The sequence below is a fragment of the Aquarana catesbeiana genome, linkage group LG09 (assembly GCF_042186555.1).
Source record: "Aquarana catesbeiana isolate 2022-GZ linkage group LG09, ASM4218655v1, whole genome shotgun sequence".
Classification (NCBI taxonomy): Eukaryota; Metazoa; Chordata; class Amphibia; order Anura; family Ranidae; genus Aquarana; species Aquarana catesbeiana.
In genome coordinates, this window is record NC_133332.1 from 156,167,441 (window position 1) to 156,185,602 (window position 18,162).

Sequence of the window (18,162 nt, forward strand, 5' to 3'; positions counted from 1 at the left end):
CCCTCCTCCCCCCCCTTTCTCCCCCCCTCCTCCCCCCCTCCTCCCCCCCCTTTCTCCCCCTCCTCCTCCCCCCCCCTCCTCCCCCCCCTTTCTCCCCCCCCTTTCTCCCCCTCCTCCTCCCCCCCCTCCTCCCCCCCCTTTCTCCCCCCCCCTTTCCTTTCCCCCCCTCCTCCTTCCCCCCCTTTCCTTTCCCCCCCTCCTCCTCCTCCCCCCCCCTTTCCCCCCCTCCCCCCCCCCTTTCCCCCCCTCTCCCCCCCTCCCCTTCCCCCCCTCTCCCCCCCTCCCCTTCCCCCCTTACTTCCTTCCTCCTTTTCCTCCTTTGCCTCTTTCTCTTTTTCTTTTTTCCTTTTTTTTTCTTTGTCTCTCCCACCCTTTCGTGCTTCCCAACTGGTCATTTCCTTTATTCCCCAATCTCCTTTTTTTAGTTTACAGTGCTCATATATCGATACATGCTTTATAATCTTCGATTAGAATTTACAAAGATATTTTAATTTTGTTAAAATTTGGGCCAAATAGCCTTAAAAAACCTTATGATATTATTAATATCATTATCACTCGATTTATACAGCGTTTATATAAATTGATGACACTATTCTCTCTGGATGCTTCCACTGATGTTGCTGATGGATGTTTAGGCCACAGGCGCTGCTGATCCATATGCCCCTTGCCAAATGCGGGGGTTCTTCCTAGATGTAAGTCATCGCAAGTCGCGCAGCTTCTGCTTGGCTCCCTCTCCTGGGGTGCTGGCAGACCGGGGGGGGGGGGCCCTGGTGTTGGGACCGGATAGTAGAGGCTGCTCTGAAAATCGTAGGCTCAGGAGACGCGGCTATACACATACCTATGGTAATTATGTTTAATAACTCTCATTACATATAACTGTGCTCATTATATACAACTGTACACAACCATATTGGTATTATTTCTTTATGTATACAAAATTCTCCCAGAGCGCATGCATCTCCTCTGAAGAAGACCCGATGGGGTCAAAACGTGTCAGCACCATCCAAGCGCTTTTGTAGTGCACGATCCATGTATAGCTCTGTACATGCTCCTGTGCTTTTTATAACACTATGTACACAGTTCATGTTTTTTTACTCTAATGTCCCATGTTTAATTAAAGCTACCTTTAAACCATAGAACATCTGCATTGTTGTTTGCTGCATGAAAGCCACTCCACTCTTGGGGGTAAATTCCCTTTTTAGGATTGTATTCAATTAACCTACAGGTAGTGAAGAAAGGCTCTTACACATCTAATGTATGCGCATGTATTAATTCTCATTAGAAGAATATGTAATTACAAGTTAATTACAAACATTTTTACCATTTTCAGCAAAAATCAAGCAATATTAACAAAATAATGTATAGTTCTACACCGCTAACACATTACAGTGACATTTAAAAGGTAACCTTTACCAGAGAAAAGTAACCAAAGTTCTCCTCTCAAAGTTTCAGGAATCCCCCTAACAACTAGATTTCTGGTTCTTTTCGTACGAAACATGCTAATGCCACGACCACATTCGGTGAACAGAATACTCCAAGACTGCTCCTTCATTTTTTCTTTCAGCTGTGAAAAAATATAACATTATATATATTATTTTTGATGCAGTTTCTAAGCAGCATCCATATCACTAACATTTCTGAAAGAAGAATCCCAAACTGTAATTTTTTTCATACACATATTGATTTCAAGTACAGAGTCTACAGACAGAAATATGTGAATATTAGCATATAGTCAAATATTTTCTATAATTCCAAAAACAAATGCACAGGTAACTGTCCATGGGTGTAAAGAAATAAATAGAAAATCTGCAGGTAGACAACTTATACGGCCAGTTTTCAAAAGAATACTTCAGACCATGTAACATGTTCATGTTGCAAGTGGAAAGTCAAATATCCATTAAAAAATGGGTATACATAGTAGGTCTAGTTTTGTCATCCCTAGCTAGCAGTGATATCCATAAAATAGGATTTTTTCGTCATACTTACCTGTAAAATCCCTTTCTTTGAGTACATTATGGGACACAGAGTTAGGCTAATATTCATTACCTGCTGGGTTATACTTCATCTCCAGGTGAATGGACTTTGGTAGACCAAAGGTCTTTAGACAGGAAGTGATCCCCTATATAACCCGTCCTATACAGGAAGTACTTCAGTTTTGTAGCAAGCACTGAATCCTCAAAAAGAGGGGAGGAACCTCTGTGTCCCATGATGTACTCAAAGAAAAGGATTTTACAGGTAAGTATGACGAAAAAATCCTATTTTCTTTTTCATACATCATGGGACATAGAGTTAAGCTAATATTCATTACGTGCTGGGACATCCCAGAACAATAGCCTTGAGGGGAGGGAGACACCCTGCCAAACAGTAGCCATTAGACCTTATACGGCAGCCCGCAGTACACTGCAGCTAAAAGCCGAATCCTCGGCTGCTTGAACATCCACTTGATAACATTTTGTGAACTTATGCACTGAAGACCAGGTAGCAGCCTTACAAATATGAGCCACAGATACCTGATGGCCAAAAGGCCAAGTTCCTAATTCCCCCCGGTTGAATGAGCTCTCACCCTAAAGGGAGGAGCTTTACGTTTCAAACCATAGGCCTGAATGACCAATTGACGGACCCAATTGGCAATGGAAGCTTTGCAAGCTGCCTGCCCCTTCTTGAGTCCTTTTGGTAAAACAGAAAAGGAGTCTGAACCTCGTATCCTTGCAGATCTAGACAAATAAACCTTGTCTGCCCAGACAACGTCCAAAGAATGCAGTCGTCTCTCTTCTGTTGAATGAGGCTGAGAGAAAAAAGATGGCAAAAAAAATGTCCTGATTTAAATGAAAGGCCGACACCACTTTTGGCAAAAAGGATGAAACAGAACATAACATGACCCTGTCGTGGTGGAGGAGCAAGTACGGTTCCCTGCATAAAAGGCCAGCCAACTCCGACACAATTCTAGCCGAGGTGATAGCCATCAAGAAGGCTAGCTTGCCTGACAGCAAGTCTAATGGTATTTCCCGATAGGTTCAAATGGTTGTTTCTGTAACACAGACAGCACCAAGTTCAAGTCCCAAGGACACATAGGTGACCTAATGGGGGAAGCAAGCGAGTTGCCCCCTGAATAAAGGTTCGGACCAGTGAATGGGAGGCTAAAGGCCTTTGGAAGAATACTGATAGGGCCAAAACTTGACCTCTGATTGTACTCAAAGCCAGTTTGATTTCCACAGCTGACTGTAGAAAAGAGAGAATTCTCCCAATCACATATTTCCGAGGATGCCATTTTTTGGCTTCACACCAAGCAATAAGTCTTCCAGACCTTATGATAGATATTCCTAGTGACAGCTTTTCTAGCATTCACTAGGGTAGACACCACTGGTCCCGAGATGCCACAGTCCTTTAAACACCCTGGCTTCAATAGCCATGCTGTCACATTTAGAGACTGTAAATTGGGGTGGAATATAGGACCTTGAGACAGTAGATCGGGGCGCCGTGAAAGTTTCCATGGCCCATCTATTGTCAGTCTCACAATCTCCAGGAACCAGGGCCTTCTGGGCCAGGCTTGTGCCACCAGAATGACGGGAACAACCTCTCCTCGAATCCTGCGCAACAAATGTGGAAGAAGAGGGATCGGAGGGAAAGCATAAACCAGGGAGTACTGGCTCCATGGAACTAGCAGAGCATCTGCTCTGATTGCCAGAGGATGTCTTGTTCGGGACACAAACTGCTGTAGTTTGTTGTTGAACCTGGATGCCAGTAGGTCGACCTCTGGCCATCCCCAACATTGGCAAATTTCTTGGAACACCCCAGGGTGTAGGGACCATTCCCCCAGGCAGATCTGCTGGCGGCTGAGATAATCTGCCTTCCAGTTCTCTACTCTCAGGATATGGACTGCCGATAGAATCGGCACATGTCCCTCTGCCCATCTAGTATGTGGTTCACCTCCTTCAGAGCTGAACAACTCCTGGTACAGCCTCGGTGGTTTATATAGACCACAGCAGTGGCATTGTCGGTCTGAATCCTGATAGGGCAGTCCTGAAGCTCCACCGTCCAAGACTGTAGGGCCAGTCGTACTGCACGTAATTCCAGGACGTTGATGGGCAGGATCTGTTGTCCCTGACCATATCCTTTGAGCTGTGAGCCCCTTTAGGGTCGCTCCCCAGCCTGAGAGACTGGCATCTGTAGTCAGTACACTCCAAGTTACCGGGAGGAAGGATCTTCCCTTTCGCAGGTTCCGATCCTGCAACCACCAGCTTAGGCTTAAGCGTGCCCGAGGAGATAAGAACACTGGATAATCCAGGGCTTGTCCTCTCCTGTTCCAAGCCAACAAGATGTCTTGTTGTAGAGGCCTGGAATGGAACTGTGCATAGGGCACCGCCTCAAAGGAGTATACCATCCTCCCTGGAAAACTCATACAGAGCCGAATGGAGGGTTGTCTGGTGACCCTTATCTAACTCACATGATCCTTCAGGGCACAAATCCTTGCGGGTGGCAAGAATACTCTTGCTTGGACCGTATCTAGGATCAGGCCTAAATACTTTAGACTTTGAGCTGGTCTCAAGGTTGACTTTTCAGTATTTATGATCCAGCCTAAGCTTTCCAAATACCGCACTGTGCATGTTATGCTCTGTTCTAGAGCCTGTAGCGAGTGATCTCTGATCAGGAGGTCATCCAGATACCTGAGCACCAGGATCCCTTGGGCCCTTAAAAGACCCAGTACTGGAAGCAGCAAGCCCGAAGGGTAAAGCCACAAACTGAAAATGATGTTCCTCTACTGCAAAATCGCAGGAACCTCTGATGAGGCTGAAAGATAGGTACGTGTAAATACGTGTCTTTCATATCGATGGAGGCTAGAAAGTCTCCCAATCTGGAGTGAAGCTACTACTGAGCGGACAGAGTCCATCTGAAAGGACTGGATCAGTAGATACTGGTTCAGGGATCTTGGGTCCAAAATGGGCCTTGTGTCCCTGTTTGGTTTTTGAACCATAAATAGGTTTGAGTAAAACCCCGTGCCCCTTTCGGGCACAAGAACCTCTACAATCACTCCTTGATGCAGTAAATGATGTAGTGCCTGAAGCAATAAGTCTCTTTTTGCTTAAAAAAAACCTCTGAGGGGGAACCCCCCCCGTAACTACAGCTTCTAACTGTGGGATATAGTTGAGGTTACCCACTCATCCTGAACTATTGTTCTCCAAATGTCTGCAAAGTGCAGCAGCCTTCCCCCCACCCGATGGAGTGGGAGCGTCCCCTCCAAAGGAGGGCTTGGTGCTGGGTTTAGAAGAATTTTGGACCCAGGGCTTTTTCTGGCCCTGGCCGTGCGGCTTGCCCCTGGCTCTAGCACCCTGTTGGCGGCAGAACTGCCTTGGCACTGAGACACTTGAGGAAGCAGTCCCTGAGGTTTTAAACGAGGGACGCCTGGTGCTTTTCTTCATAGGAAGTAGAGAACTCTTCCCTCTGGAAATCTTTTGGATATATTTGTCCAAGTGGTCACCAAATAAACGTTCCCCATGAAAGGAGAAACCCGCCAATAACATTTTACAAGGAAGCTCGGCTGACCAGTTCTTAAGCCACAAAAGTCTGCACATATGTACACACAAGAGAGCCAAACGAGAAACCTGCTGTATTGAATCCTTTAAGGCGTCAACAGAAAAAACAGCACTCGAGGAATATCTGCCTCATTTTCAGGCAGATCATCCTCCTGGTTAGGCCTGTCAGGCGGTCTGATCTGATCCTTTACGGACTGGCAGATACCAATTGCTGCAACAGCTAGCTGAATAGCTGAACTGGCCAAAGAAAAGGAAGCCTTTAATAATGGCTCCAATTTCTTGTCAACAGGGTCTTTCAAGCCCTGTGCGTTATCTACCGGACAAGTCAAGTTCTTGTTTAAGGAAGAGACTTGCTGCATCTATGGCTGGCATGCGCCATTTCTTAACAAACTTTTCATCCATGGGATATAAAAGGGAAAACCTCTTAGGAGGAACAAAAATCCTGTCAGGATGTTCCCAATCAGCATACACCGCCCGTTCCAACAGAGGTGTAAGGGGAAAGCCTGTGTGGCCTGAGGAGGCCACATGGATCCCAAAGAGGACCAGGGAGGCTCAGTAACCCCTGCAAGAGGCAACTTAAAGGCAGAACAAGCCATTTCGGGAAGAGCCAGGATCGAAAGCCTCTGTAAACGAGAGGTAGACACCAACTGGAAATCTTGTCCAGATTGCTCGGAAGCAGACTCATCCACTAGGCCATCCACAGAATCCTGAGCTTTAAGCTCTTCTCTATCCTCAACCCATTTCTGCTCCAGACTAGGAGGCTCCGGGGAGGGGGATCTGTCACGCTTCTTGCCACCCTGCGGGATGGAGGAAATCATGCCAGCAATCCTGTGCTCTAACCCGGCTAGGGCTGAGGACAGTTCATCCTTAGTGATAAAAGGGTGAGGCAGCAGCGTTGACTGTAGGCACAATACCAGATAGGCACAGTGGCTCAGGTTGCCCACACTAGGGATACGACTAGGTTCATCAGGAACTACTGATGACGTAGGTGTGTCCTTCCCTGTAGTTTTAGTCCCGCTCCTCTTTTTTGAAGACATTTACTAGCCACAAAAAGGGAGTACCTGGGTGTAGTATTAACACATCTCAGAAGGGAGACCCTTTAATAGGGCTCACCAAGCCCCTATGCAACAATCATGCTAAGCACCTTTAGCTTGCCAAGCAACACTTGGTAACTCACGTGACCCAGGTAAGGAGAAATGAACCGGTGCAAATGCCTTGTTCAGAGCCTGCTCTGTGTCCCACAGCTGCCTTCTATAAGCACCGAATGCTTGGCATACACAGCTTAAATAAGCTGGCTGTGCGCCGTGCGCCATGGCAAACAAGGGAAAATGGCGCACAGTTGAGCGATATCATACAGTTAGAAGACAGACAGACATAAGCAAAAAAGGTACACTTTGCAAACACCCACAGCTAGCCCAAAACTGCCCCGTATGGTCACTGCACACAGGTGTACAGCCTCTAGCTAGCTTAACTGATTGTTACAATCACTGGGACAACCCACAATAATAATAAAGGGGTTTCACTTACCCATACAGGCGCAGGGCAGCTTAGAAACTAAGAGCCCAATCGTCACCCTTCACGGAAGGTTCCTGTCACTTGAGGACCTTCAAGGACTGGGTACCCTTTTCATGTTTTAGGGTCCACTCCCTTGGACCTGTACAGCACCCTGCATGAATGCCTTAGCGCTGTAGTGTCCAGGATTCCACTTCGCAGGGTGCAGCGCCCGCATTACAGGCAAAACCAGGATCTTGAGTCTTCTTTGCGAGGCTCGAGTACCATTTATGTAAACATATAAAGCCTGTGTCAAATGGATCCGATCGGTCAATCCCTTGATTCATTTAAGAACCATTTGTGGGACTAGAGACCCGGAGCTCAGAGAGCTCAAGCAACTGTGCCATCCACCTTGCAGACACTAGTAATAAATGTAAGTACTTCCTGTATGGGAGGGGTTATATAGGGGATCACTGCCTGTCGAAAGACCTTTGGTCTACCAGTGTCCATTCACTTGGAGATGAAGTATTACCCAGCAGGTGATGAATATTAGCCTAACTCTGTGTTCCATGATGTATGAAAAGGGGAAAAGGAAAAGTTGTTTTACAGTGGTCATGCTACAAACACTGTGATCATACTCCATCATATACAACCAATTTACTGGTGAAGAATAGGCCAAGGGACCACAAGTAATGTACAATATTGGTGACTTGAATTCACAACAAAAACAGGTCATGTAAATATTTCTGTACCATTATTGGATCAAGGTTCTCTGCATCCTGAGGATGAAACACAGTCATTAAGGCTTCTGTGCTCACAGTCTTGCTGGTGCCTTTTGGACCCACCATTGGATGCTCTTCTGGGAACTCTGCTGCATTGTGACTGTAGCTAGTCTGAAAAATGACACTGTATATATACTTATATTGAAACAATCATAAAACATACCATATATCATGGAGTCACAGCTCAAGCAGTGCTACGTGCTACAAAAGTACATTCAGTATTATAACATTGTGCTTAAAAACACTGCTGTCTCAAAAGAAGGTAGCATTAAAACTACACTTGACTTAAAATTCAGCCTTGAAACACATACTGGGAACAGTTACGTTTTTTTACGAAGCATTGCTATACTGCATTTAATCCATCCTTTTTGTCTGATCCTGGAACACACTATGTTGAAAAAAAAATGATGTCTCTAAGAATTTCCTCACAGCCACCAATCAGAATCAAACTTGCCTTAGAAGTTTGAATGTGGCTGGCGACCTTAACTTTCTGGCAAGGTTGCTGCGTTAGCATTAGTAAAATATTGTTTATCCTGCTGCCTGAAAGTGTTCTATGGGTGTCCAGTAAAAAAGCATGAACTTTGCAAGAACTAATGACTAGGACTGGTGGAGAATGAGGTTTCAAAATCTTTTACTCCACAAGGGAAACCATGCATCGTGTGCAAAACTTCTGTACAGTTACCACCATGAACAAGTGTTCAGATCATAACTAGTTTCACCAGCCCCCACTTCGTCTTCTGGTTAGTGGATTCCATCTACTTTTTAACAACACACTATCTTCATACGTCATTATTTATTACAATCCAAACACTTAATTAACGCTTCTTAGAACAAAAAATAGTGCAAGTTTTTTTTTTGTTTTTTTTTTAAACTCACCTCAGTGTAAACTGTGTGCTGGGGACTTGTTATTGCACATCTGGATCTCAGTCTTGCCACCAAGGATTCAAAGTCTCTAACATCGGTGAAACGAAATATATTCTTCCCTTTTGTGCTAATGGTAATGGCCCTTGATATCACATCAGACTTTTCTAATCCAATAATCTGCAAATATAAGTACAATCTTTAATGTAAAACATTAAAAATCAAGGTAAACAATAAATCAGTACAATAGCACACTATTTCAAATGTGCTTAAAGCCCTGACATGTTTTTTTCTCTCTGTACTTCATTGGGGAAATAAGGGAAATCCAAGCTAGAGCTGGCCATATGTTTTAATTCTGGCCAAATCAAAAGAATTGATTGAAATTTTATTAGTGGGTGACCCTGCCGGCTCAACAAAAGTCAAATACTCAATCGACTTTTGTCAAAGAAAGCGGCCAAAAAGTTTCGGCCGAACAATGCCTGAAGCAGCTGCAGGCACTGTTGGGGCATTCTGACAGCCAGCATTAGCAGCTGTCAGAATACAATAGCCAGGCAGAGGGGATTTATTCATCCATGTTGTTTGTGTGGATGATGGAGTCCGGTTTCTTTTGTTTAGCCAGCAAGCTGTATATAAAAAAAAAAGTCGAATAGTATATGGCCAGCTTTAGAACCCATTTGATATACCCCTTATATAGTCATAAGCTGATTATATTTTATCTAAATAAGCCATAGCGGTTGTGTAATAAGCATCCTTATGTAAATTAGTCACAAACCTGGGTAATAAAAACAAGTTACGGTCAGACAAAAAGCATATAAAAAAAGATCAGTACATCAGATATGTGCAACTGAACTGATATGCAAATCCTGACTTTTCCTGTAATAGCCACACTTAGTCCTGCCCCCTCACCAATCCTTTCAATTGGTCCATTATTGTGATGGGCAACCTCTTTACCCAACAAGAAAAGTTGAGATTTACATATAACTAAATGTACCTCTAATACTAAACCCATGAGTTTTTTTTTTTAGAAATGCAGGGTCCGATTGCATTATTATTTACATTATTTACATTTTCATTTTATATTGCCCAAGACTGCAACATGTTTGCTTTAAACCCTTGAATATGTTAATTGCACTCAGGCATTACTACAGACTTGTGTACATTAGTCTTCTTAAAGGACAGCATTAAGAAGCCTATAAATCACTATTAAAATGCTACTAGCATGCTGTCCTGAAGAGTTTCAAAAGGCTTGCATTCAGTGAAAAAAAAAATAAAAAAACCTGAAAGGATTTTTTCGTCATACTTACCTGTAAAATCCTTTTCTTTGAGTACATCATGAGACACAGAGTTAGGCTAATATTCATTACCTACTGGGTTATAATTCATCTCCAGGTGAATGGACACTGGTAGACCAAAGGTCTTTAGACAGGAAGTGATCCCCTATATAACCCCTCCCATACAGTCCACGGGGTGAGGGGGTGGAGATCCATTAAAGAGAGAGTAGTGCCGAATCAAAAGGAGAGGGATAGGTATGTACCACCCATGGTTGCCATGTCCGGAGAAATTTGCCGTGTGTATCTGATAACACAGCCGTCAGTTTCTCATTAACCACAATATCATTAATGCGATTTTTAACCGATTCGAAGCTGAGGGCCGGAGATGTCCAAGCCTTTGCAATTTAGTTGCAGTAAATATATGAGATGCCAGTTGGCATTCTGGTCGTAGCAATTCAGTGACTGGTTTCCCCAAAAGGGCCTCATAAGGATATTTCTTTATATTAGTGTTAAAGAGGTTTCGAAGAAGTGCATAGACTCTGACCCACAGTCTGCATACCCTGGGGCATTTCCACCAAATGTGTGCCATCGTTCCCTCCTGAGCACACCCAAGGAAGCATAAAGGGGAATAAGATATAGTAAAGAAATCAGACCCGGGGATTGAGGTCTTGATCTGCAAAGGCTTTCAAAGGGGGTGAAAGTGTAAGGGGTAGATTGAAATTTTATGAGAGATTGGAGAAAATGTCTGAGTTTTGTGTATCTATAGTGCTCCCTAAGAGGGACGTCATGGGAAGAACGCAAGGCTGCAAAGGATATAATTCTAGTAGGGGTAAGCATGGAATGGACATCTACAAAGCCATTTTCAGTCCACCATTCGAATTGCCGCGAGTTGTCACACCCAGGTGGGAACAGTGGACACTGAAGAAGGTGAAGTAGGGGGAGATGAGGGGAAATTAGACCCGCAGAGTATTTGACCGTGTCCCATAACCGTAGAGAGTGGGCCAAACACGGACCAACAGTAATTGGGCGGTGTGCTTGGGGGAGCCATGGGAGGGAGGCTAAGGGTATCGGATGAGAGTCCACCAGGTCCATAGTGGCCCACAACGGCATTTGATATTTCTCATGAAGATGGGATAATGGGGCAATGGACGCTGCTGTATAGTAAGCCTGTAAATTGGGAAAGCACCTGTCTCTTAATCCTGGGTCTCGTGGGGCCCCAAATAAACTGCATAATTTTGCGCCAATGTATACGGAGGATATGAGAGGGGACCTGGACCGGCAAGACCCGAAAATAATAGAGCAGTTTTGGGAGGTATGTCATACGGACAGTTGTAATCCTGCCAAACCAAGATAACGGGAGGGTGGACCAAGAGGAGAGCATACCCACCAGCTTCCTAAACAATGGGGGAAAATTAGCTTGGTATAGGCCCGAATATCTTGGGGTAAGCCGAATCCCAAGGTAAGGTAGAGAATTTAACCATTGAAAGGAGAAGTTTGACTGCAGGGTTCCTAATTCAGAGGGCGAGAGATTAACTGACATCGCTTTAGATTTAGCGGGGTTGACTGATAAGCCAGAGAACGTGGCAAAGGTATCCAAAAGAGATAGCAGGTTAGGAAGAGTAATTCTGGGTTTAGTGATGGTCAATAGGATGTCATCTGCAAACATCGACAACTTATGCGAAATACCCGCTATTTCAACTCCCGCTATATCTGGATGGGATCTAATGGCTTCTGCCAAGGGTTCAAGTGCTAAAATAAATAAAAGTGGGGAAAGTGGACATCCCTGGCGGGTACCCCTACTAATAGGAGAGGTAAGTGATTCGAATCCATAATATTTCACTTTGGCTTGGGGGGAGTCATAAATAGCTGAAACCCAGCTCATAAAGGAGGTGCCAAATCCAGAATGTTTAAGTACTTGGGTCAGGTAAGGCCAGGACAGGGTGTCAAAGGCTTTTTTGATGTCTAATGACAAAAACATTGTTTCTAAGGACCTGCTATGAACAATGTGTTGTATTTGAAGAAGACGTCTTATAGCGTCACTTGCTTGTCTCCTGGGGACAAAGGCCACCTGGTCCTTCTTAATCAAACGTGGAAGAAAGGAGTTGAGGCGAGTGGCCAGGACCTATTTTCTTTTTCATACATCACCGGACATAGAGTTAGGCTAATATTCATTACCTACTGGGACGTTCCAGAGCAATAGCCTTGAGGGGAGGGACACACCCTGCCAGACAATAGCCATCAGACCTTATAGGGCAGCCCGCAGTACACTGCGGCCTAAAGCCAAATTGGCTGCTCGAACATCCACTTGATAAAATTTTGTGAACGTATGCACTGAAGACCAGGTAGCAGCCTTACAAATCTGAGCCACAGATAATGCATGGTGAAAAGCCCAGGAGGTTCCTACACCCCTGGTAGAATGAGCTCTCACCCTAAAGGGAGGAGCTTTACGTTTCAGACCATAAGCCTGAAAGACCAATTGGTGGACCCAACTGGCAATGGAAACTTTGGAAGCTGCCTGCCTCTTCTTGGGTCCTTTCGGTAAAACAAAAAAGGAGTCTAATCCTCGATTATCCGCAGATCTAGACAAATAAACCTTGAATGCCCAGACAATGTCCAAGGAATGCAGTCGTCTCTCTTCTGCCGAACAAGAGAAAAAAGAAGGCAAAATAATATCCTAAATTAAATGAAAGGCTGACACCACCTTTGGCAAAAAGGATGGCGAAGGATCAAGTATGGTTCCCTGCACGAAAGGGCCGCCTACTACGACACCCTTCTAGCCGAGGTGATGGCCATCAGGAAAGCTAGCTTGCATGACAGCAAGTCTAATGGAATTTCCTTGATATGTTCAAATGGTTGCTTCTGTAACACAAGTTACCGGAAGGATTTTCCCTTTCGCAGGTTCTGATCCTGCAACCACCAGTTTAGGCTTAAGTGTGCCCAAGGAGATAAGAACTGGATAATCCAGGGCTTGTCCTCTTCTGTTCCAAGCCAACACGATGTCTTGTTGTAAAGGCCTGGAATTGAACTGGGCATAGGGCGCTGCCTCAAAGGAGGACACCATCCTCCCTAGAAGATTCATACAGAGTCGAATGGAGGGTTGTCTGGTGCCTCTTACTGACGCACCTGATCCTTCAGGACACAGATCCTTATGGGTGGCAAAAATACCCTTGCTTGGACCGTATCTAGGAACATACCTAAATACTCTAGACTTTGAGCTGGTCTCAAGGTTGACTTTTCTGTATTTATGATCCAGCCTAAGCTTTCCAAATACCGCACTGTATATGTTATGCTCTGCTCTAGAGCCTGTAGCGAGTGATCTCTGAGCAGGAGGTCGTCCAAATAACCGAGCACCAGGATCCCTTGGGCCCTTAAAAGACCCAGTACTGGTGCTAGGACCTTTGTGAACTCCCGGGGATCTGTAGCAAGCCCAAAGGGTGGAGCCACAAACTGAAAATGACGTTCCTTTACTGCAAATCGCAGGAACCTCTGATAAGGCTGAAAGATAGGTACATGTAAATACGCATCTTTTATATCGATGGAGGCTAGAAAGTCTCCCATCTGGAGTGAGGCTACTACTGAGCGGACAGACTCCATCCGAAAGGACTGGATCAGTAGATACTGGTTCAGGGATCTTAGGTCCAAAATGGGCCATGTATGCCTGTTTGGTTTTTGAACCGTAAACAGGTTTGAGTAAAAGCCCCCGCGCCTTTCGGGTACAGGATCTCTACAATCACTCCTTGATGCACTAAATGATGTAGTGCCCGTAGAAACCTCTGAGGGGGAACCCTCCGCAACTCCAGCTTGTAACCACGGGATATGTTTGAGGTGACCCACTCGTCCTGAACTATTGTTCTCCAAATATCCGCAAAGTGCAGCAGCCATCCCCCCACCCGATAGAGTGGGGGCGTCCCCTCAAAAGGAGGGCTTGGTGTTGGGTTTAGAAGAGTTTTGGACCCAGGGTTTTTTCTGGCCCTGGCCGTGCAGCTTGCCCCTGGCTCTAGCGCCTGTTGGCGGCAGAACTGCCTTGGCACTGAGACACTTGAGGAAGCAGTCCCTGAGGTTTTAAACGAGGGACACCTGGTGTTTTTCTTCACAGGAAGTAGAGAACTCTTCCCTCTGGAAATCTTTTGGAAATATTTGTCCAAATAATCACCAAATAAACATTCCCCATGAAAGGGGAAACCCGCCAATAACTTTTTACAAAGAAGCTCGGCTGACCAGTTCTTAAGCCACAAAAGTCTGCGCATATGTACAGACAAGAGACCCAAACGAGAAACCTGCTGTTTTGAATCCTTTAAGGTGTCAACAGCAAAACACAGTGCTCGAGGAATATCTGTTTTATTTGCAGCCAGGTCATCCTCCCGGTTAGGCCTGTCAGGCCGTCTGACCTGATCCTTTATGGACTGGCAGATACCAATTGCTGCAACAGCTGGCTGAATAGCTGAACTGGCCAAAGAAAAGGAAGCTTTTAATAATGATTCCAATTTCTCATCAACAGGGTCTTTCAAGCCCTGTGCGTTATCTACCGAACAAGTTAAGTTCTTGTTTAAGGAAGAAACTGCTACATCTACGGCTGGTATGCTCCACTTTTTAACAAACCTTTCATCCATGGTATATAGAAGGGAAAACCTCTTAGGGGGAACAGAAATCCTGTCAGGATGTTGCCAATCAGCTTACACTGCCTGTTCCAACAAAGGGTGTAAGGAGAAAGTCTGTGCAGCCTGAAGAGACCTCAGGGACCCCAAAGAGGTCCAGGGGGGTTCCGTAACCTCTGTAAGAGGCAACTTAAAGGCAAAACAAACCATCTCGGTAAGAGAGTGGATCAAAAGCCTCTGCGACTGAGAGGCAGACATCAACTGGATATCTGCAAGTAATCCTGTGCTCTAACCCGGCTAGGGCCAAGGACAGTTCATCCTTGGAGATAAAGGGCGAAGCATCAGCGTTGACTGTAGGCACAATACCAGATAGGCACAGTGGCTCAGATTGCCCAGAAGCCTCTGGTTCTTCAGGGGATACAACACTAGGGATACGACTAGGTTCATCAGGAACTACTGACAGCATAGGTGTGCCCTTTCCTGTCCCACTCCTCTTTTTGGAAGACATTTACTAACCACAAAAAGAGAGTACCTGGGTGTTATATTAAACACATCTCAGAAGGGAGACCCTTTAATAGGGCTCGCAAGCCCCTATGCAACAATCCTGCTAAGCACCTTTAGCCTGCCAAGCAACACCTGGTGACTCACGTGACCCGGGTAAGGAGAAATGAACCGCTGCAAATGCCTGGTTCAGAGCCTGCTCTGTGTCCCACAGCTGCCTTCTGGAAGCACCGCATGCTTGGCATACACAGCTTAAAAAAGCTGACTGTGCGTCGGAACGTTCTGTGCATGCGTGTGCACTCATGCGTTCCCAGCGAACGGGGGTAGCCGTATTCACCTATGATGTGAATCTTCATGTGCCCAGATAAAGGCTACGGCGCATGTGCGGCGAAGCCGCATGTGCCATGCCCGCCAAACAAACTGCTGAGCCCAGCGGCATTAGCGGCCCTAGCATGACTGATTGTTACAATCACTGGAACACCCAACAATAATAAAGGGGTTTCACTTACCCATCCAGGCACAGGGCAGCTTAGAAACTAAGAGCCCAATCTTCAGCCTTCCTAGAGACCTGGAGCTCAGACAACCGTGCCATCCACCTTGCAGACACTGGTAAAAAACTGATGATGTATGAAAAAGAAAACAGGATTTTTTCGTCATACTTACCTGTAAAATCCTTTTCTTAGGGTACATCATGGGACACAGAGGTCGCTCCCCTCCTTTTTTGAGGATTCAGTGCTTGCTACAAAACCTGAAGTACTTCCTGTATGGGAGGGGCTATATAGGGGATCACTTCCTGTCTAAAGACCTTTGGTCTACCAGTGTCCATTCACCTGGAGATGAAGTATAACCCAGTAGGTAATGAATATTAGCCTAACTCTGTGTCCCATGATGTATGAAAAGAAAACAATTTTAATGACCGTTTTACCCATTATAGCTTTTATTTTATCACTGTAGCAAGATTTCTGCAAATTGATATTACCTCTCGTAAGGGTATGATTGTGCTATAAAGGCTGCTATCATGGCTAGCGTAGCAAATGTAGTTCTCGGAAACACACATCTTCCCCACGGTATTTAGGTGGCTGAAGGGTATCCATAAGAAACATTCATGCACCTCTTTCAATGTCTCTTCTCTTGGCAGTCGAAAGTATGTAGTAAAACGCTCACTGTGTGCACGGCTTTCCAGACCTCTAGTGGGGAATATCAAAAGAGCGTGTTATTTGATCATCCTGGTTAGTAGGTAGATAAGGCTCTCCATGCCTATAATGGATAAACACAAATTCTTTTTTCTGATACTCTTTAGCTGACAGACATGATTGAGTTTTACTGTCTTACCGCTTAGTAAGATAACAGATTTGCAGAGGTGAAACTTGGTTCCAACCATTCCTCTATAAAAAAAAAGTATCTGTGTCCGATTAGTTGGAATCCACCTGGTCTCAGTACTGAACCAAGCTCAAAACCCTTTCACTGCCAAGTCCGTACACCGTACGGACCTACAGAAGTGCCCGCAGGTGGCCAAGTCAGTACGGACCTCCCTTTTCATCCTCTCCTATAAGCTTTATGGTCACTTCAATATCTTATAATCTAATATATATTATTCTTATATCAGAATTGTTCAGCAGACTCTGATAAACAATTTTATAACTTTGATCAGCGGATTACAACCCGCTGATCAGCGTTATTAACCCTTAACATGACCCCCCCACCCCGCTGCTTGCCTGTCCCCTGCCTCTCCACCCCCGCTGCACCCTTCCATCTAAAACTGCCCCCACCCACTCTCCTCTCCTATCTCCTTCACCCCAAAGCACTGAAGAAGAGAGGGCGCATGCAGCGATAACAAAGAAAAAAAAAAAAAAAACAGAGTAAGACAGGTCCGCCCGCACTCACCCCTCCACGGTGACGGTCGTCCCTCCCCCCGCACTTACCTCTCCACAGAAACCTCAGCTTCTCCTCCTGGCCAACCTGAGCCGTCCTGATTGGCCAGGAGGAGAAGTCAGAAGACGATAGCAAATATTAATTCGCTATTGTCACAAGTGGGTGGGTTCGGGGTGCAATGCTCTGCTCCCCAAGCCCAATCTTTTTCAAGTTAATTAGAGCCTCAGGCTCTAATCATGTGGCTCGAAAAAAAAAAACTCATACAAACGTATGATTCCGGTGCCCCAGCGCCCCTAATGGACCTGCCGCTCATGGTTAGACCCCTTTCACATGGAGCGAACTCTATCACCAGATCCGTCTGCTCAGCGGGGATCTGTCTGCTGATCCCTGCTGAGCAGACGGATGACAGGTCAGCGGAGCGGACACGGACACAGCTCGCTATTCTCTATGGGATGGTCGGATGGAAACGGATCGCCTGTCCAGTTCCATCGGATACCATCTGATCTGATCTGCTAGATGGATAGGGAAAGGAATCCCCATCCGTCTGTTTTTAGCAGGCTGGATCGGATGCAGGCAGGGAAAAACTAACACATGTCCATTTACATCAGTCTCTTCATAGAGAACAATCGGTGGTCTGATTGGGCCTGCCTGAAAAACGGACAGGCAGACCCAATCGGTGTGCTTGTGTGAAAGGGGCCTAAGGTCTTGTTCACACAGGACATACACAGCGTACTATGCATCTCTGTGCAGGCAGTCCCATTGATGTCGTTTGGGATGTAGCAACTGCACGAACAGAGCCGCTGCTCCCAATTTTACATCCATGTAGATCCGCGTGTATGTCCCTGAGCTCACACTTCCTGCGTTCGGGGTCATGTACCCACACCCACAAGGTGTCAGATTGGCAACAGCAGCCATGCCTATGCAGCAGGTGCTTCCCAATTGACATATATGGGACTGCCTGTACGGGGATGCAAGGAACACCTGTGCATCCCTGTGTGGGTAAACATGGCCCTCCATAGGCATACAATTTAGTATGCCACATGAGAACGAGGCTTGAGTACTAATTTAGCAATTTAGTAAAGTTACGTTTATGTGCAATATTAATGATTTTAGTGTATTTTTAGTGAAAATAGCGATATGATGAACATTTGCGCAATTATTGCCGGGTCCAAAAAATCAGTAGCACTTCTATTCTACAGGTCATGTGCTTTTAGAAAATGTCTAGTTTGAGGGATCTTTTCAAATTCTGAAAGCTGTA

The 18,162-nt window shown here is 45.5% G+C and overlaps 1 protein-coding gene across 1 annotated transcript in view; it reads right to left on the reverse strand.

Moving 5' to 3' along the window:
- The window catches only part of TBC1D8B (TBC1 domain family member 8B), a 167,827-nt gene that overhangs the window by 83,376 nt on the left and 66,289 nt on the right, over positions 1-18,162 (reverse strand). Inside the window, exons 6-9 of the mRNA XM_073599294.1 lie at positions 16,012-16,219; positions 8,681-8,845; positions 7,775-7,915; positions 1,414-1,564 (exon numbers count right to left, since the gene is read on the reverse strand). Coding sequence (XP_073455395.1) covers positions 1,414-1,564; positions 7,775-7,915; positions 8,681-8,845; positions 16,012-16,219 — 665 coding nt within the window. The remainder of the gene's footprint in view (positions 1-1,413; positions 1,565-7,774; positions 7,916-8,680; positions 8,846-16,011; positions 16,220-18,162) is intronic.